Source organism: Phacochoerus africanus, chromosome 12 (genome assembly GCF_016906955.1).
Source record: "Phacochoerus africanus isolate WHEZ1 chromosome 12, ROS_Pafr_v1, whole genome shotgun sequence".
Taxonomy (NCBI): Eukaryota; Metazoa; Chordata; class Mammalia; order Artiodactyla; family Suidae; genus Phacochoerus; species Phacochoerus africanus.
The window spans coordinates 32,797,581-32,819,056 of record NC_062555.1 but is presented as its reverse complement, the minus strand read 5'-3'; the positions used below and the strand labels follow the sequence as shown (position 1 = coordinate 32,819,056).

General features: G+C 43.0%; 1 protein-coding gene across 6 annotated transcripts in view; it reads left to right on the top strand.

The window, feature by feature from the left end:
* The window catches only part of AOPEP (aminopeptidase O (putative)), a 395,656-nt gene that overhangs the window by 47,375 nt on the left and 326,805 nt on the right, over nt 1-21,476 (top strand). For all 6 annotated transcript variants that reach the window (XR_007131178.1, XR_007131175.1, XR_007131177.1 and 3 more), the window contains exons 2-3: nt 520-1,432; nt 17,220-17,386. Coding sequence is in view for 3 of the 6 variants with exons in the window: in XM_047754794.1 (XP_047610750.1) it covers nt 657-1,432; nt 17,220-17,386 (943 nt within the window). In the remaining 3 variants the exon portion in view is untranslated. The remainder of the gene's footprint in view (nt 1-519; nt 1,433-17,219; nt 17,387-21,476) is intronic.

Genomic DNA, 21,476 nt, shown 5'->3' with positions numbered 1-21,476 from the left:
TGATATGAGAGCAGTCCTAATGTGAAAAGTACATTAATCCCTGGAGTTACATTGTATGTATTAAATTATTACTCTCAAAGACTAAAATGTATGAGGCCATTTAGCCTTCATTCACATTTGTTGCTCAGAACCACAGTAGAGAAACAATCACTTATCTTTTGATGCACAAAATTAGAAGTGATGCATTTAATATCTCTTAAAACAAGAGGCACAGTGATGCTCAGTTACACTTTTTGCCGAACAATTGCTCTTTTCCAAACGAGGCTGTTGGAGTTCAGAGCATGAGTCTTCTGGTTTTGTAGAGGCCCCTTTCATTCCATTGATCACCGAAATATTTTTAGAAACCCATAATGCAGTTTTCTTTGATGTCAGTCAAAAAGATTAGCCTGCCTTCTAGCCCTGAGCTCCTACTCCATTGGGGAATTATTTAAGGAGGCAGTCAACTCTCAGGAACAGTGGCTGCTGGAGCAGAGGGTCTTATTTCGAATTTCGTCTAATTGTGTTTTTCTTCTTTACCAGAGGACTGAAAGTGGTGGAACCATAATTTGTGACACCAGGTGTTTTTTGGCAAGCTGCCGTTTATGACTGCAGAAGATTGGGACTCATAGGAAACCCCTTCGGAGATTTTAACAAGTTTCCCAGCCGCAACCAATACCATGGCCCTACAGCTGGACCCTTCCCGAGATGACCTGCCACTCATGGCCAACACCAGCCACATACTTGTGAAGCACTATGTCCTGGATTTAGATGTGGATTTCGAAAGTCAAATCATTGAGGGCACCATAGTGCTTTTCCTTGAGTCTGGAAACAGATTCAAGAAACAGCGTAGTTCCCCCGAGGAAACCTGCCGATCAGCATCAAACGAAGCCTGCAGATTTAGGACACCAGAGCCCTGCCATATTCCTGTGACAAATACAAGGACCTTCTCATCTAAAGTGGGATATAATGATTTTGTAATCTGTGGTAAAGGTGAAAAAGATACTTCTGGTAAAGATGGTAACCATGACAACCAGGAACAGGCTTCTGGGATTTCTAGCTCGAAGTACCGCTGTGACACAGGGAATCATGGGAGTGAGGATTTTTTGCTAGTGTTGGACTGCTGTGATTTATCTGTATTAAAGGTTGAGGAGGTGGATGTTGCTGCTGTGCCAGGTATTGAAAAATTTACAAGGTCTCCCAAGCTCAGGAATCAGATTGTACATGAACTTGTGGCTCTGCCTGCAGATCGTTGGAGGGAGCAGTTAGACTATTATGCTCGCTGCAGCCAGGCTCCTGGCTGTGGGGAACTCCTGTTTGACATTGACACTTGGAGCTTACAGATCAGGAAGACAGGGGCTCAGACAGCTACTGACTTTCCTCACGCCATAAGGATATGGTACAGAACCCATCCCCAGGGGCGATCAGTTACATGGACCTCAGACCAGAGTGGCAGGTAGGTTACCCGGGCACTCCGCAGTCCCCTGCCCATTAATCTTAGGCAGTGGGAGATGAGGCTTTGCAAAGACGCTCCTCTTTATTCTGTGGCATTACCCATCTAGCCTGAAATCCTTTGACCCACAGCAAAGCAGGTAAATTCCCAGGCATGCTGAACTCTTAATAGGATTACTTCCCTTAAGTCAGGATGAAAAGATTACTGTATTAAGCCGCCGTATTTCTGATTTAGGAGACTGAAAGTCAGGCTTAGTGATTAAATCCCGAGTGTAGCTCTCTGTTGAGATCTCTGCTGGCAACTTCCAGGGCTGTGGATAGAAGTGATATGTGTCTTTGAGTGAATACTTTCTCAGAGTCCCTTCCTATTCCCCCTGAGGCAGAAGCTGCCAATTTGGGTCAATGTGAAGCCTGGTAAGATGGCTCTGCTTTGTGACTTTCTTACGGTACCTGTCCCTTGGCAGCTATGGCTCTCTGGGCTTTGTTAATTGTCCCATAATGTGAACCTGCAAAGCACCTGAAAGATCCGTTTCTGAGGAGTATGACAGTCCATCCTGTTGAATCCACCCATGGTTCTTTGGCCATGACTCTGGGTATTTGACACCTGCGAGAATCCTGGCTTGTCATATGGGGGAAGGAATTGATGAAGCATCGATGTCCAGAAGGCATATTTAGGCAGCTATTTGTTCTTTTCTTCTTTCCCTTCCTCCAACAGTTGTCCAGCATTTTTAGAATTTGAGAATTTTCAAATCAAACTTTTTTGGTTCCTCATTATTTTACCTATTTCTTTGTGCTAATAACGTACTGCAAGTCAACATGGCAATTATGACTGAGCTGGGTTGGAGGCATGCTCTATCTCCGTGAGCTTCTTTTATAGCATCAGACCCCCTGAATGGAGGCAGTGGTCTCAGTAAACTTCTTACATCTCTTCTCCAACCCACTCGCCCCAAAAACCTTTCAGAGTATGATTTTTTTAAAGCACCACTTTGATTTTGCGCTCTCATTATTCTGTGCCTTGGCTCTAATCTTACCTCCCGTTCAGGTCTGCCTCCCGCCTCGGATTGAGTTCACTTCCTTTCTTATTTCTTTTAGAGTCTCGGGCAGCCTTTGGGAAACTGCAGGGCTGCTGCACACTGACATCAGTATAAAAGTATAGTGATTTCTTTATAGAATAACTTGTTGGATATTCTTTGGAGACTGGGGGGGGGGACAGGTGTTCTTATTGTATCTTCAATTTTTTCATTATTTTTTCTTTTGTGCAGATTTTTTTTAACCTGATGAATTTTACTACATTTATAGTTGTACAGCAATCATCACAACCCAATTTTCTAGTGCTTCCATCCCAAACCCCCAGCCCATCCCCCCACCTTCAACCCATCTCCTTTGGAAACCATAAGTTTTTCAAAGTCTTTGTTAAAGATAGACTTTTCAATAAGATTTAACAATATACTATCTCTGAATACTTACCTAGGAAATTGTAGTTTTTTATACTCCTGGATATTTCATTTTTGAATTAACATAATGGGGAAGAAGAAACGATTGACAGTATTTAGAAGAAACACTTGTTAATGGCCTCAATCATGGGTTTCTTCTCAGTTCTCACTACAAAGAGACTAGACATGTAAATTACATTACTTGTAACATGGTGATTAGAAATGAGTTATGGATAAATGCTGGTTTCCATAAAGAAACTCAGAAGATCCTTGGGCACACTTTGCTCCTGCAAAGGTTGACTTACATTTGCTGTTGATATCCCCTTTTCTGACAATTTAATATCATGCATGATCACAGCAGGAGTTTAAACTGTATCCTTGGAAGTTTGTGATTATTGAGTAAATATATGGCATTTATGCAATCTTACAAGGATAATAAATGGGTTTTTTTTTTTTTTCAAATCCTCAAAAGATTTTTTTCTCCCTTCTTTTTGCTGTTTTGGGGAGATTTTATTATAGTTAAGATAATCTTCCATGGATGGCCACCAAATCTCTGTAAAATTCTCCCACATGCTTAAGAATAAATCTAGGTATATACTGTTAAATGCTGTAAGGACTTTATTTTTTTATTTTTGTATGTGTGTCTCTTTAGGGCCAAACCCGTGGCATATGGAGGTTCCCAGGCTAGGGTTTGAATCGGAGCTACAGCTGCCGGCCTTCACCACAGCCACAGCAACTCGGGATCCGAGCCACGTCTATGACCTACACCACAGCTTATGGCAACACCAGATCCTTAACCCACTGAGCGAGGCCAGGAATCAAACCCAAGTCCTCGTGGATACTAGTTGGGTTTGTTAACCCTTGAGCCATGACGGGAACTCCAAGGATACTGTAAGGGCTTTAAAATGCCCAAGGATTCCAGGTTGCTAGACAGAAATAGCCCCTTAATGATATGAGCAAATAGTTATCAGAATTACAATGCTTTAAGAATATAAACATATGGAATTCCTGTTGTGGCTCAATGGTTAACAAATCCAACTAGGATCCATGAGGATACGGGTTTGATCCCTGGCCTTGCTCAGTGGGTTAAGGATCTGGCGTTGCCCTGAGCTGTGGAGTAGGTCACAGCCACAGCTATAGCTCCGATTGGACCTCTAGCCTGGGATCCTCCATATGCCATGGGTGTGGCCCTAGAAAAGACAAAAAGACAAAAAAAAAAAGTATAAACATAAGCAAAATGTGAAAAACAAAAAATGTTTCATACATAAAGTGTAAAAACATAAAATTTCACAATTGAAAAATAGAACTGGATAGAGCCCACTTCCTCCAAGGCATAGTCTACATTTATTAAAACTAAAACAGTTGTTATATTTTTATCTTTAAATGGCAGAATACTATCGGTATACCTACTATACATTCTTAGTCTAAATGAGAAACTTTTTATTCCCATTTTACAAGTGGGAATTTGAATAAAATTACTGAAAGCTCCTAGAAAAATCCAGGTCTTAATTGTGAAAGAGAGCTGTGTTTCTTACTTTTGATTTTTACCACATCCCGTATATTATGCAAAGATTTCAATATATTTTTTAAAATAAATGAATTATATTAGCTTTCAACAAATTTCTGCTTTTAAGCAAACACTAGACAGAAACTTAAGAAAAGATCTAAACCGGTACCTTTCCATTTAAGTTCCATCAGTGGCTTCTCCCCTTCCCACTCTCATCCTACCACTTGTTGAGAATAAAACTTAAGTTATTTTGTTTGATTATACATATAATAATATACATATAATTTATATATATAAATAATCTCTTAAGGGGTCAGAGGATCCCAGGATGGAATGCAAAATGTGACAAAAGAGTCTAGCTCTATAAAAATGTATGAAACAACCACCTCATTGAAGCGAATAGGGGGAAAAGGTGCTGACCTAAGTTACTTTGGAAATGAATTGAATATGTAAGGCTAGAGGCAAAGGGAACTGTGTGTACATGCATACTGTGCTGTGGTTGATGGAATTGTTTCCCATAGGAGTACAGGTTAACAGTTCTGGTACCACTACACATGTATCCTAGAATTGGGCAATTTAGTTAATGGATGGCAGATGGTCGGAGCCAGGTTTCTGACTGTTGAAGTGGGAGATTGCAGACAAGCAAGGGGAAGAGGCTGGAGTAATCCATGTGCAGATGGATTAGAATTGGAGACATTACGATGAAGTCATATTTAGCATAATATAGATACAGATGGTTTCATATAAAAATAATTTTAGATATGAGTGTTTGCAAGGGTTAGCATACACATATATTTCCTTGTTTGTTTGCGGAGTAGGTTTCGAAGCAGTGAGTACACTGTAGTGCCCGGATCTTGGTTTCTGATATCATTCTCCCGTAAAGGAAGCAAGCAGGGCTTCTTGGAGAAATGGCTCAGACTGGGGCAGGAAATGTAGAAGATGAGTCTGGAGCAGCTGTAATGCCAGAAGAAAATGCTCCAGCAACAGCAACAAGAACTGCAATTGTGGGTGTAGGTCAGAAGTCCAAGGAACCATCTGAAGAAACTCCTGATGGCTAAAGCTGAGCAACACAAGAAAATGGTTTTGGATGATAACCCAAAGTATTAAATAAATATCCATGAGTCCATATAATATTAAAAAAATGATTGACTTAAATTTAAAAAATGGAGGAGAATGCCCAAATCCACAGTGCAGAGGAAGTCTGTGTTTTATTTATTTATTTATTTATTTATTTATTTATTTATTTTTGTCTTTTTTTAGGCCACCCCCGTGGCATATGGAGGTTCCAAGGCTAGGGGTCCAATTGGAGCTGTAGCCACTGGCCTACACCACAGCCACAGCAACGCCAGATCCGAGCCTATATACCACAGCTCACGGCAACAGCAACGCCAGATCCTTAACCCACTGGGCAAGGGCAGGGATCGAGTCCGTGTCCTCATGAATACTAGTCAGGTTCGTTAACCACTGATCAACCACGGGAACTCCGGAAGTCTACATTTTAAAGATACTCCACTCTCAAGGAGGTAGAGCACATGACTCTTTTCTCCTCAAGTGTGGACTGTACATAGTGACTTCCTTCCAAAAAGGACAGGGGGAAAGGGAGCAAAAGTAAGTTTTCATTGGAGAAACCTGACAAACATGAACTCAGCAAAGAGATCAAAGTTAACATCAACAGTGATGGCATGTCAGGAGTTCCTGTCGTGGTGCAGCGGAAACGAATCTGACTAGTTAACAATGAGGTTGCAAGTTTGATCCCTGGCCTTGCTCAGTGGGTTAAGGATCCGGCGTTGCCATGAGCTGTGGTGTAGGTCACAGACGTGGCTTACATCTAACCCTAATAGAACCAACAAAAAAAAAAAATCAGATAAATCAGACTTTCAACGAAATAGCTGACTAGTACTCCTCAGCTAGGGAGACATGAGAATTAAAATTAATGTAGTATCTTGGCACAGAAAAGGGACATTAGAGAAAAATTAAGGAAATTTGAATAGGAACTGGATATCGGTTAATGTACCAACTGTGACAAATACACAGGGAAAACTGGGTATGGGATATATGGGAATTCTGTATTTTATCTTTGCACTTTAAAAAATAAATCTTGGAGTTCCCATTGTGGCTTAGCAGGTTAAGAATCTGACTAGTATTCATGAGGATGTGGGTTCAAACCCTGGGCTCACTCAGTGGGTTAGGGATCCAACATTGCCGTGAACCATGGTGTAGGTTGCAGATGGCAGCTCGGATCTGGCATTGCCGTGGCTGTGGTGTAGGCCGGCAGCTGCAGCTCCCATTCCATCCCTAGCCCAGGAACTTCTGCATGCCGCAGGTGCAGCCCTAAAAACAAACAAACAAAATAACTAAATAAATCTAAAACTGATAAAAAATTAATTCAAAAAATAAACTTTAGATTTGAAAGCAAACCATCAGGGAGTTTCCTGTTTGGCTCAGTGGTAATGAACCTGGCTAGTATCCATGAGGATGCGGGTACAATCCCTGGCCTCGCTCAGTGCATTAAGGATCCGGCATAACCATGAGCTGTGGTGTAGCTTGTAGATGTGGCTCAGATCCCACATTGCAGTGGCTGTAGTGTAGGCTGGCAGCTATAGCTACGATTCAACCTCTAGCCCGGGAACCTGCATGTGCTGTGGGTGCAGCCCTAAAAAGCAAAGAAAAGAAACAAACCATCATCTTTTTACCTTGAAATTCCCCTGCCATCCCATTTTTACTGAGTAGCAGTGTTCTCTGGACAAGAGCTGATTAATATATTTGGAGCTATGAAAGAATATTTCTTTCAATCATTGTCAGTAATTTATTCTTCTTCATTCTAGTTCTAAAATTAAATATCTGGAAATATAAATAAAACAACATTTTCCTTTCTTGTTTTAGCCTTTGTGGGGTTGTGGCAACTCTTGAACCTCAGCTCTCTTTCTTACCTCCATCATTCAGATACTGGACTTTTGGTGACATTTAAACATGACTAACACCTACATAACAATACGACATATGCTTCTTTTTTTTTTTTTGTCTTTTGTCGTTGTTGTTGTTGTTGTTGCTATTTCTTTTTTTTTTTTTTGTCTTTTTGCTATTTCTTGGGCCGCTCCTGCGGCATATGGAGGTTCCCAGGCTAGGGGTCGAATCGGGGCTGTAGCCACCGGCCTACGCCAGATCCGAGCCGCGTCTGTGACCTACACCACAGCTCACGGCAACGCCGGATCGTTAACCCACTGAGCAAGGGCAGGGACCGAGCCCGCAACCTCATGGTTCCTAGTCGGATTCGTTAACCACTGTGCCACGACGGGAACTCCCCGACATATGCTTCTTGGAAAAGATGTTTACTTTTGTGTGGTGTGTGAGTATGTTCACCCTTTAAAAACATTTTGAGGAGTTCCTGTCGTGGCACAACAGAAACGAATCCGACTAGGAACCATGAGGTTGTGGGTTTGATCCCTGGCCTCGCTCAGTGCGTAAAGATCCAGTGTTGCCGTGAGCTGTGGTGTAGGTCGCAGATGCGGCTCGGATCTGGTGTTGTCTGTGGTTGTGGCGTAGGCCGGCGACAACAGCTCTGATTCGACCCCTAGCCTGGGACCCTCCGTATGCCGTAGATGTGGCCCTAAAAAGACAAAAGACAAAAAAAAATTTTTGACTCAAACTGGGTCAGTTTCCTTGTGTAACAGTGTTCTTGCTAAGCTAGACAGGAAGGGGACTTAATATCTTTTTGATTCTAGAGCTTCAACATACTTAAAAAAAAGTCTTTTAAAAGCAGAACTCTTTATTTATGTACTTTCTGCGTGTTTCTGCATTTTTTCCATATCGCTGAATAAAATGTTATTTAAAACCAAAGCATTCTTTCTGGCAACCCATTCCTTTTTCCCTTTGGATCATTATAATAGTTGTGGAACCAGCCACGTGGTCTGGGAGATCTTGCTTAAGCTGACATCACTGAAGAAGAGTTGAATGAAGGTGAAATTCAGTTAAATATAGGACATTTATTTTAAAAACTACAGTTGTTTGAATCATCATTAAAGATAAGTAAACTGACCAGGAAAATACATTATAATTTAAAGTAATATTAAAATTTTAAATTTCCTAAATCACTATGATGTTTCTTTGTTTTAGACAAAGCCAGAATGAAGTTGGCAAAATACTGAGGAGGGGACAGTTTTTGAAAATTGTATTTATTTCAGCTATTGGATGAAGGAAGATGTAGACTTTGGAAGTATTTTTAGTTTGGTATCAAAAGTATGGGAGTTCCCGTCGTGGTGCAGTGGTTAACGAATCTGACTAGGAACCATGAGGTTGCGGGCTCGGTCCCTGCCCTTGCTCAGTGGGTTAACGATCCGGCGTTACCGTGAGCTGTGGTGTAGGTCACAGACGCGGCTCGGATCTGGCGTAGGCCGGTGGCTACAGCCCCGATTCGACCCCTAGCCTGGGAACCTCCATATGCCGCAGGAGCGGCCCAAGAAATAGCAACAACAACAACAACCACAAAAAGACAAAAAAAAAAGTAGATAAACATGTCCCCCCCAACTAAATAGTTTCATTGTTTTATGTCTCACTATAAAATTTTAAAATTAAAAGAATAAGCTTTCAGAAGAAATTTCAGGTCTAAAAGGAACATTTCTGTATCTAATACCCACCCACTTGCTTCAAGAAACCAATATAAAGTTTTTGAAACCTAAGAGGAAATACACAATAATTCTATAATATCAATGTATTATTGCAAAAGAGGAATTGATAATCCCAAACTTGAAAATGTTTAGGGGGAGTTCCCGTCGTGGCGCAGCAGAAACGAATCCGACTAGGAACCATGAGGTTGTAGGTTTGATCCCTGGCCTTGCTCGGTGGATTAAGGATCTGCCGTTGCCGTGAGCTATGTTGCTGTGGGGTAGGTCGAAGACACAGCTTGGATCCCAAGTTGCTGTGGCTCTGGCGTAGACTGGAGGCTACAACTCCAATTGGACCCCTAGCCTGGGAACCTGCATATGCCGCAGGCGTGGCCCTAAAAAGACAAAAAAAAAAAAAAGAAAATGTTTGGAAGTGTTCTCTTTTAGCTTCTTTCTCCCCTTGCTGTATATTATAGATCTATGTCTATTTCTCAGAATCTCAGTTGAGTTTTGGAAGAAACGACCATGATAGACTGTCTTAAACCAGTTACAAAAATGACCAACGAAACAACAACTAAAAAAGAATAATCAGACATCAGTAGAACAGAGCAAACCAAAATGACCTATAACCAAGAGCATGGAGTGTTGAAAAGAAGTAGAAGGGTGAGAGCCAAGAGACCTGTATACTCAGAGCTGTGCTGCCAACTAGATGTATGACTTCAGAGGGGGCCTTTTATAGCTCCAGATTCCATGAGAGCATCTCCACATGTTTGCCATACGTAAAATCCTATACTCACAAGGGACTTGCAAATGAGAAATACTATCTTTGCCTTTGCAAACAGCTTTCCTGTTTTGCACCCAAAACACCTCTGTTCAAGAAGAGGTGAATTTCTGACTCAAAGTCACTTTCAGTCCAGTCCATTTTGACTGTACACAAAATCTATCCGAGTCAAAGCAACGTTCTCCTTTGACTTGCCATATGTGTTCATTATGACTAGTGAGTCCTGGTGTTGGTGATTGTACCATGAAGAAGAAACTGTGTGTGTGTGTGTGTGTGTGTGTGTGTGTGTGTACACGCACACACATACACGTGAAGTGGTAAAAGAGAAAGAATTGTGGTTGACACTTCCTGTTTTATTAGTTTGGCTCTTGTTTTGTTTTATTGGTTTTTTTTTTTTTTGGCTGCACCCACAGCATGCAGAATTTACCAGGCCAGGGATCAAACCCAAGCCACAGCAGTGACAACTTAACTTATCCACTAGGCCCCCAGGGAACTCCTCCGGCTCTTGGTTTTTGTGGCATAAGAAAGCAAAGAGGTCTATTTACCCACAATGGAGGCTGTAATTTAGGTTTAATGAGGACATGGACTCATAAAAAAGATAAGGTGCAGGAAGGAGAACAGATGGAAAAGAATTAGAGGAGGCATGAAGACTTTGTAATGCTGGGAAGCTTATAAGAGGATCTGACCCACTGACCTGCCACATCTGTGGCCCCTTGGCCCCCAGTGACCACATCAGTGCCTCAGTATGGGAAAACATCCCATTAAGCCACACCCATGGCAATGGCAGGCTCATTACCTCTTACCCGCTTCTATTGAATCAGCCTTCTCACCAGTTGTTGAACTGTGATAATCAAGTCTCTGAAAATGGGTGACTTTTATGGAAAGTAATGAAACTTGAAACATTTTTTAAGCTAAAAATAGCCCCCTTTCTGGAGTTCTCATCGTGGCTCAGTGGTTAACAAACCCGACTAGCATCCATGAGGATGTAGGTTCCATCCCCGGCCTCATTCAGTGGGTTAAGGATCTGGTGTTGCCGTGAGCTGTGGTGTAGGTCGCAGACATGGTTCAGGTCCCACATTGCAGTGGCTCTGGCATAGGCCGGCGGCTATAGCTCTGATTTGACTCCTAGCCTGGAACCTCCATGTGCCGCCAGTGCAGCCCTAAAAGACAAAAAAAGACCCCCCCAAAATAAATAAATAACCCCCTTTCACTCTGACTGCAAAAATACAAATGCATATGGTAGTCAACTGAAAGGAAAGAAGATATATGGTTTGAATCAATTCCCTACAAGTTTTCTTTTATAGATGTCTTCTCTTTAAGAGACATTAAGCAAACATTCAGTTTAGTTGATGTCTTAGTCCTTTCAGGCTGCTATAACCCCAAAAAACACAGAGCAAATGGCGTATAAGCAATAGAGATTTATTTCTCACTATTCTGGAGACTAGAAGTACAAGATCAGGGTGCCAGCCTGGTCTGGTCTTGAAGGCCTTCTTTCGTGTTATGGACTGCCAACTTCTGGCTGCGGTCTCACATAGTGGCAGGGGCTAAGAAGCCTTAATCTCATTCATGAGGGCTCTGCCCTCATGCCCTGAGCATCTTGCAAAGACCACCTCCTAATTCCATCACTTTGAACATGAAGATTTCAACATAGGAATTTGGACGGACCCATTCAGACCATGACACAGCATGGGGGATCTCATCCTCATTTGACTGTTCTTCAACACAGTGTTACGTGACACAAACATACAACAGGGGGTTGAAGTAATTGTTCTTCTGACAGGTTCTTCCTCAATTTAGACGTTCTCGAATGGCAGCAAGCCACAGGACTGCCTCCTACCCCCTGTCTTATCCTGCTTTCTTTCTGATTTCCAGTGGCCTTCTCCCATCCCCACAACTCCTTTGTAGTCACTCTGGGCTCCCCTGGGGTCTCCCAGGCAGGTGGGTATCCCAGATGGTGGGGGTTGAGCCCTCGTGTGAGAGTTTTCCTTTGAGTGTTGGGAGGAATTGTTCAGTGGGGAAATAATGAAGTTACAAACATCAGAGCATTGCAGGCTGGCACCCAAACTTCTAACCTATAAGCATTTCAGTAACATGGCAGAGGTGCAAGGCCGTGCATGTTGAGTAAACACAGCTGCATTAATCTTAGTGATCACACATCCAGATAACTTCAAAGCATGTTTATAAATGCACATAAATTTTCCTCCCTTCTTAGGACACGGGGGGAGGGAGGGGTATATGTGTGAGAGGAGTCACCATGTAGAGAGCACGATTTTCATGACTCCATGAAGACCTCATGTTCCCCCCATTCTCCACTTTCTGTCCGATGCCCCACATTCCACCACTAGACCTTTATCCAGGGGTTAAAGCTTTCATCAGTGTTGAAATGTAGCTACTTGAAATTGTTTTAGGGAGGTCCCACTATGGTACAACGGGATCGGTGGTATCTCTGCAGTGCCAGGACACAGGTTTGATGCCCAGCCCAGCTCAGTGGGTTAAAGGATCTGCCGTGGCCACAGCAGCGGTGTAGGTTGCAACTGCAGCTCAGATCTGATCCCTGGCCCAGGAACTCCCTATGCTGTGGGTTGGCCAAAAAAAGAAAAAAACAAAATCGTTTCAGACATTGCACCATGGCATGTGACTTGCAAGAGAATATCCGATTGTAAACGCTCAAAAAGCCTTTGGTTCTAAAGCACTTGGTTTGGGTGTGCTAGGGAGGGAGGAGTGACGCTGCTGCTGAGAAGGAAGATATAGGCCAAGAAAGGAGTATACTGGGAGCACAAAGAGAATCTGCCTTTTCAAGGAATTTTGCCTAGCATTGTTTTCCTCTTTATGAAAACGTTCCAATAAGCAAGTGGTTGAGTCTTATATTTATGGGTGTGGCTTTTAGATAGATGACTTAAGCTGTACTTTCAGAGTTACAGCTTTGGAAACCAAGTGGAAAGCTGGAAAGAAAACACATGGACCTTAACAGAAAGGATGCCCCAGATATATACAGAGGGGAGGAAAAGAGACTTTTGGGGACAGAGAGGAGGCTGGAGGTGAGAGCCTCCTGGGGGCCTGGCCCCGTCACTAATGCCCTTGGTGGGAGATGTCAGGTGCCGAGGCAGAAAGAGCCCCCAAGAGGATGGCAGGAGATCAGGACAAAACCCTAGTGCGAAATACCTAGAACTAGAGTGTTTAGAGGGAAGAAACAACATAGAATTGGGGCGGAAACGATGATGATATCATCCTTTTAAAAAATCAAGTCAATTGAAGTTTCCCTCCCCACCTCCCGACTTGTGTGTGACACCCAGCCTCAGATCTGCCTGTAACATCTATACTTAATACTTCATAAAGTCATCATTTCTAAATTTTTGAGCTAGGTCTGATTTCAGACCCTCAGTCCTGTTTTTGGACACTGCACTGTTTGGGGTTAGGAGGCTGAGGTCTCTGCCCATTCAGACATCCTCCGACATGGAGTGTGTAAAGCCCTTTGTATGCAGATTGAACAGGCAGGAACTCTCCTTTTCCCTGGTCCCTTCCTGTGATTTTGCTTGGCAGCTTGACTTTCTTCTCTTATTTAATAGCCTTGTGATCCATCTCATCACTTGAGCCGGAAACCTGAGAAAATTCTGTTGGTTATCTATTTTTGCATAACAAATTACCCCCAAACTTGGGAGTTCCCATTGTGGCTCAGCAGGTTAAGAACCCGACTGGTATCCATGAGGATGTGGGTTTGATCCCTCAGTGGGTTAAGGATCCAGTGTTGCCCTGAACTGTGGTGTAGGTCACAGATGTGGCTCAGATCTGGCATGGCTGTGGCTATGGTGTAGGCCAGCAGCTGCAACTCTGATTCAACCCCTAGCCCGGGAACTTCCATATGCCACGGGTACGGCCCTCAAAAGAAAAAAAACAAAAAAACAAACAAAAAAATTACCCCCAAACTTAACAGCTTAAAAGAACCAGACTTATATACCATTTCTGAAAGCCAGGAATCCAGGAGCGCTTAACTGGGTTCTTCTGGCTCAGGACCTCTTACAGTGTTGATGTCAGCTGGCTGCCAGGATCACAGGCATCGCAAGGCTTGGCTGGAGCTGGAAGATGTTCTTCCAAATTCATGTGCAAGGTTGTTGGCAGGTTTCAGGTCTCCTCACTGACTGGGGGCCAGAGGCCTCCATTCCTACCCCATGGACTCCTCCATAGGCTGCCAGAATGTCTTCATGCCATGGCAACTGGATTCCCCAGCGAGCAAGGGATGAGAAGGAGAGAGAGAGGAGAACCCCTAAAACAAAAGCCAGAGATTTTTAAATAGTCGAATCTCAGAAGTGATATCACTTCTGCCATGCCCACTGGTCACAAAGGCCAACCCTGATGCAGTGTGGGAGGGGACTCTGCATGGGTGTGAATACCAGGGACCACGTCACTGGGGTCCATCTTGGAAGCTGGCTACCTCAGAGAGGCCTTCCCTTCCTTCTCCCTCTCCTTTAGCAAATCGCCAAGTCCTTCTAATTCTTCCTCTGCAGTGTTTCTCACTTATAACTTCATCTCAGATCTCTTTCTTCTGGAGGCTGATGGAAAAAGCCTTGGGGACCGCATACCTAAGGGAACAAGCAGAATGTATGATAATATGCCAGCAAGGTTTCCAACCCACCTTATAGGGAGAAGGGGAGTACACACCCTGGCAAGCTAGTGTTTTGGGGAGGATTTGTTCCCTGTGCATGAAAGGGAAAGCCTGTAACCACCAGGGTCACCCTAGGGAAGTGTGCTGCGTTCAAAAGCAAGACAGCACAGATACTTTCAGAGTGGCCTAAGCACCCTGGGACTTGAGACCACAATATGGGGTAAGCGCCCCCTTTGCATGAGGCAGAGAAGGTCTTAGGATATCTCTAGGCAGAGGCCTCCCACTTCCCTGTAAGCATCACAAATAGGTTTAATTCAACAGGTCTACTTAGAGGAGTTCCCGTCGTGCCTCAGTGGTTAACAAATCTGACTAGGAACCATGAGGTTGCAGGTTCAATCCCTGGCCTTGCTCAGCGGGTTAAGGATCCGGTGTTGCCATGAGCTGTGGTGTAGGTCACAGACGAGGCTCGGATCTGGTGTTGCTGTGGCTCTGGTGTAGGCTGGCAGCTGTAGCTCCAATTGGACCCCTAGCCTGGGAATCTCCATATGCTATGGGTGCGGCCACAGAAAATACAGAAAAAAAAAAAAAAAAAAAAAGGACAAGTCTACTTAGAGTGGAAGTGGATTCCTAGAGCTCAAGCTGTGGGGTCCATTCTGCTTCGATGAGAAAGAAAACCTTGATTCTCAATGTCATTAGTCATTGTCAAAGGGAGAGGCGTTACACATGCCATGTAGACAATGGCAACATACTTACTCTCTTTCCACTAATGATACTTTTCTTCTTGGGATCCTTCTCTAAGATGGGCCTTTGAGGGAAAAAAGCAGGTGAATTTTTCAGAACTAGGCATACCTTGACCACATATGCCTGAGCTATGTGAGCTGCTAAAGCTCCCCCCACCAGGCACCCATCCATCACCAGCAGCCCCATCGGGAAGAAGGTGGTTTTAGGGGGCTTTGTTCTTAGGGTCTCAGGCAGCCTGAGGCTGGAGAGTTAACCAAGGCTCATCAATTAACCGAGGATCTAAGAAGACCAGGGTGGAGCTCAGCACTCATTGAAACTGATGGAACATTCTGGGCCTTCCGTAAAAATTTGTCTTTGCTCTTGGCTCGATGATTCTGGAACACAGAATCATATAGATTTAGAGACCACAACAGGCAGTAGAAGTCCTGCCCTTCATCCCCATTTAGCATGTGACTCAGAGAGGTCAAGGGACTTTCCCGTGGCCATTTAGTGAGTCGGTAATTCAGCCAGGACCCAAGTCTGAATTTCTAATCTTCTTTCCCCGTCTCATGTCAAACCTGTGCATCATCACAGCATATACATTTCTAGGAGGTAGACTGCAACTGCATGTCTGCTGTAAGGTCCATTTTCGGCTCTTATTGTTTTCTTTGAATGACAAGGAACCTCCTCTCCCAGGCTTCCTTGCCTTTGGCTTCCTGCCAGTTTTGGCCAATGCAGGGCACTGGTGGAACATTTGAGAGCAGGAGTTGGGGAGAAACAAGGTATTTTCTCTCCCCTCTCTGCTTCTTTTGTGCATCTCTAGCAATGATGAGTCTCCTTTGGTCCCAGCACCCTCCGGACCTTCCCCACGGTGACTCTGGCTTCCTCCCAATGACCCCTGATGCTGTAAGCCTGTAACACCCAGTAGCACCAGCTCCTCCAACCTGTGGAGTCACAGCTGCTTACCACTGTGGCTAATCTCTCGGTTGCCTCATTGTCCCCTGTTTGGCTTCTCAACTCTTCTGTAACTTGTATAACCAGTTCCCTGTGTGAAAAGACCTAGACCGGGTTTCTCTTTTCCTTCCTGGACCCCCAACTGAAGGAGCGGGGCCATCATTCTCCCTGTTCTTGCACACGGTAAGAACACAAGAGAGGTTTCGTCGTAACAACGTTAACAAAAAAGGAAAACCAGTTGCAAGAGAGGTAGTGTTCTGCCCTAATATTTACTCTATAAAACAAGCCAATTAAAACTATATCAGGTTTGCCATAACCCCTGAAAAGCAAAAAGTAGAAATACTTTCCTAAGGCATCTTCCTCCGGGCCAGTCCGTGCCTCCTACACCCTAGTGTCGGAAGAACAGACCTCTCTCATCTCATAGATTTTTTTGTTTTCTATCTCTGGCCGTGACTTAATCATGGAAGGGGTTGTCCTTGATATGGGTGGGTCTGTATTTTTTAATTGTAGCAGAATGAGGCCTAACGTCATGCCATTGGTTTCCTGCACTTGCTTTGCTAACAGCTCTATCCTTGGCCTTCCCGTCACAAGCCTGGTTGTTGTGACCTACGCGCCTGTTTATATGCCAACCCTTGTTCTTGGCCTCCACACAAGGATTCCCACAAGGGTTCCATTGGCGATGGTGGTTTCCAAGATTGGGGGTATCTGCCTGCCAGCCCTGGATTTGAGACCACCAGCTTGTTTTTCTAAGCATTAATATCTCAGTGATCGCCTAAACATGTTTTCTTTTCCAGAATATTTTCCAAACGGTTCATAAGAATGTCCCTAAAACTTTTTCTCTTTTGAAGGCTTAAGGGCCTAAGGGGAGGGGCAAGGGTAATATAAATTTTAACTTGGCAGACTAGTATTTAAAACTTCATCCAAAAAATATTTTTCCCCTTTAAAAGAAAAAAACAAAACAAAACAACTCTCTTTATATAGTTAAGTAATTCATTTGGGAGAAGTTACCACTCCGCTATTCACATAGCCAGCCCTTGGCAGTTTCAATTGAAGATGCTTTGAAACTAGTCAACTACAAAGCCTCCGCTATTTTCTCTTTGAAAGCGCAACTTAACCTTCACTACCATGGTAGTGAGAAAAGTGACAACTCGTTTTAAAGATTCTTCCCCTTTGTTTCTTTGTCTTTCTTCTGCAGGCCATGTGTTTATACTATGGGATCTCCCATAAACAACAGGGCCCTTTTTCCATGCCAGGAGCCACCCGTTGCCATGTCAACATGGCAGGCTACAGTTCGAGCAGCTGCATCTTTTGTTGTTTTAACGAGTGGGGAGAATTCTGCCAAGCCAACACAGCTTCGGGAAGGTACTGTACATGTGTTCTGTGCTTCTTTATGTATTGCACACATGCTGGACACAGGAACCCCATACACAGTGTTTTTCTCAACTTTAAAAGAGCTCCTTTATTAGGTGGGTTGGACTGAACGCACTATAAAATATCCTGCCAGCGAAAACAGCAGGGGCTGGGAGGGGCACTTGGGCACCTAGGCATGGCGTGTGGTGCTCTTCATGCCAGAGTTATCAATTCCGAGATTATTTCGGCAGTTGCTCTCACCTGATGGTTTGTGGGCCATAAGTGGGTGGTCTTGGTTGAAGACCTTCTAGGCAAGCAAGCATGTCATGGACATACCGTTCCAGTTGAGTTCCCTGTGGTTTGGTCATGGAGCCGGTACAGGGTTCTTCGTTGTTATGCTGAGTAATGGTGCTCCTGCAGGCTGGCCCACTGGAGTTGTCCTGGTATTGCTTCTGTTCTGTACACTATTTGGCCATGAAGTTCTGAACGAAAGGTGTATAAGAAAGATGTCAGGGGAGTTCCCGTTGTGGCGCAGTGGTTAACGAATCCGACTAGGAACCATGAGGTTGCGGGTTCGATCCCTGCCCTTGCTCAGTGGGTTAACCATCCGGCATTGCCGTGAGCTGTGGTGTAGGTTGCAGACGAGGCTCGGATCCCGCGTTGCTGTGGCTCTGGCGTAGGCTGGTGGCTACAGCTCCGATTCGACCCCTGGCCTGGGAACCTCCATATGCCGCGGGTGCGGCCCAAGAAATAGCAACAACAACAACAACAAAAAAAAAGACAAAAAAAAAGATGTCAGGGAAGATGCATCCTCAAGCTTTGGTCTGAGTTTCCTGCTTATTGCAATAATTAACTTTTTTTTGCTTGAGATTTTGAGCATGTTGCAGCAAGGTGAAGTTTTTATTGTAACAGTCTTCATTTAAAATACACTATCTCCTTCCATTACTTACTACAGAAACTTTACAATTTACAAGAAAGTAAAAGTAACAAAGTTAAATCATTTTAAAGAAAATGGTTGCTAGCTAGCATTTTGTTGCCTCTCCCTCTTGTATTTAAAATCTAATATATATAGTACGTATTATCATTTCAAAATTGTCATCATAGCATATTGCAGTTTTGCATTCTGCTTTATTTTCACTTACAGTGTATCTTGTATATTTTTCAGGTCCCTAAGTATTTTTTTAAAATACAATTTTTAATGTCTGCATAATATTTTATTGTGTGAGTAGATCAGATTTTATTTAACACTTCCATATGATTAGACATTTTTATTGTTGTCAGGGTTTTTTTCTTATTATAGATAAAGTTGCATTAAATCCCTGAGGAGATAATGTGTATACAATTAGAACGACTGAGTGAAACATTTTGAACGTGTTTAAGGCTGTCGGTATAAGTCTTGTGGTATAAAGGTTGTGCCAATTTATACACCCATAGAGGGTCCCCTTTGCCCTGGAGTTACACGCATCTCAGGCAAGAGAAGGTTTCTCTTTCATTTGGATTACTTCGATTATCAAGGTTTCAAGTGTCCTTATATGTTTCTTAACTGTCTTAATTTCCTTTCTGTTCATTGCCTTTGCTCATTGTGTGAATCGATGCCTCAGGTGAGGCTTCCAAAAGTTTGTTTCGACTTACCCTTTGACTGGATCTTTTAAAGATAAAAATATTGGCGCTTCCAGGTTGGTGAGCCTGCGGAGATGTGGGGTGAGTGGAGAGGGCAAGGAAGCTCCCTGCTCCTTCCCGCATTCCTTGCCCCAGGCCTCTCTTCCATCTGCTGTCCTGAGTTGACTGTCCACTCTTTAGACCCTGCAGAAAAGTAAACCGGTCTGTTTCCTTGGGTCTTCCTTTCCTTATGGAAGCCCCCGTGTCATATTAGACCTATATTAACTAAACCTGTAAGCTCTTCTCCAGTTTAGATAAAGTAAAATGAAGAGATTAATCTCTTATCATATTTGTGATAAGTATTTTTCTCAGTTCTTAGTATACTTTTTTTTTTTTTTTTTGGTCTTTTTAGGGCTGCACCTGAGACACATGGAGGTTCCCAGGCTATCGGTACAATCGGAACTGCAGCTGCCAGCCCACACCACAGCCACAGCAACATAGGATCTGAGCCGTGTCTTTGACCTACACCACGGCTCACCCAACGCAGGGTTCTTTTATTTTTTTATTTATTTAATTTATTTATTTTTCTTCCACTGTACAGCATGGGGACCAAGTTACACATACATGTATACATACTTTTTCCTCCCATTGTTGTGTTTCGATGTAAATATCTAGACATAGTTCTCAATGCTACACAGCAGGATCTCATTGTAAATCCATCCCAAAGGCAATAGTTTACATCTGTTAACCCCCAAGTTCCCGATCCCTCCCACTTCCTCCCTCTCTCCCCCGGACAGCCATGAGTCTATTCTCCAAGTCTATGATTTTCTTTTCTGTGGAAATGTTCATTTGTGCTATATATTAGATTCCAGTTATAAGTGATATCATGTGGTATTTGTCTTTCTCTTTCTGACTTACTTCACTCAGTATGAGAGTCTCTAGTTCCATGCATGTTGCTGCAAATGGCATTATGTCGGTCTTTTTATGGCTGAGTGGTATTCCATTGTGTATGTACACCACATATTCCTAATCCAATCATCTGTTGATGGACTTTTGGGTTGTTTCCATGTCTTGGCTATTGTGAATAGCGCTGCAATGAACATGCGGGTGCACATGTCTTTTTTAAGGAAAGTTTTCTCTGGATATATGCCCAAGAGTGGGACGGCTGGGTCATATGGTAGTTCTATGGCTAGATTTCTAAGGTTCCTCCATAGTGTTCTCCATAGTGGCTGTACCAGCTTACACTCCCACCAACAGTGCAAGAGGGTTCCCTTTTCTCCACACCCCCCCCGGCATTTGTTATTTGTGGACTTATTAATGATGGCCATTCTGATTGGTGTGAGGTGGTTGGTATCTAGTGGTAGTTTTGATTTGCATTTCTCTGATCACCAGGGATGTTGAGCATTTTTTCATGTGCTTGTTGGCCATCTGCACATCTTCCTTGGAAAAATGTCTGTTCAGGTCTTTTGCCCATTTTTCCATTGGGTGGTTGGCTTTTTTGCTGTTGGGTTGTATAAGCTGCTTGTATATCCTAGAGATTAAGCCCTTGCCAGTTGCATCATTTGAAACTATTTTCTTCCATTCTATAAGTTGTCTTTTTGTTTTCTTTTTGGTTTCCTTTGCTGTGCAAAAGCTTGTCAGTTTGATTAGGCCCCGCTGGTTTATTTTTGCTCTTATTTCTGTTGCTTTGGGAGACTGACCTGAGAAAATATTCATGAGGTTGATGTCAGAGAATGTTTTGCCTATGTTCTTTTCCAGGAGTTTGAAGGTATCTTGTCTTATATTTAAGTCTTTCAGCCATTTTGAGTTTATTTTCATGCATGGTGTGAGGGTGTGTTCTAGTTTCATTGATTTGCATGCAGCTGTCCAGGTTTCCCAGCAGTCCTTGCTGAAAAGACTGTCTTTTTCCCATTTTATGTTCTTGCCTCCTTTGTCAAAGATTAATTGACCATAGGCGTCTGAGTTTATTTCTGGTTCTCTATTCTGTTCCATTGGTCTGTCTCTTTTGGTACCAGTACCACACTGTCTTGATGACTGTGGCTTTGTAAGACTGCCTCAAGTCTGGGAGAGTTATGCCTCCTGCTTGGTTTTTGTTTCTCAGGATTGCTTTGACAATTCTGGTTCCATATAAATTTTTGGATTGTTTGTTCTAGTTCTGTGAAAAATGTCCTGGGTAATTTGATAGGGATTGCATTGAATCTGTAGATTGCTTTCTTTCTTTGTTGTAAGTCTTTCTTTGCTTTCACCTGTGTTGCTCCAATGTTTTAATTTGATTTTCAATTTTTTCATAATATAACTAATCTGTTTGTAATTTATTCTGGTCAGGGTTGTGAAATGAAGACTAAACATCTTGTCTTTTCAGATAGGAACTAGTTACCCAAGTTCATTTCTTGAGTCTTTTTTAATTTGTGATGTCTCTTTCATCCTAAACTAGATTTATGCATGTATTTGTATTACATTAGTAATTATATTTGTATTATATCTTATCTTCTAGGAATTACAA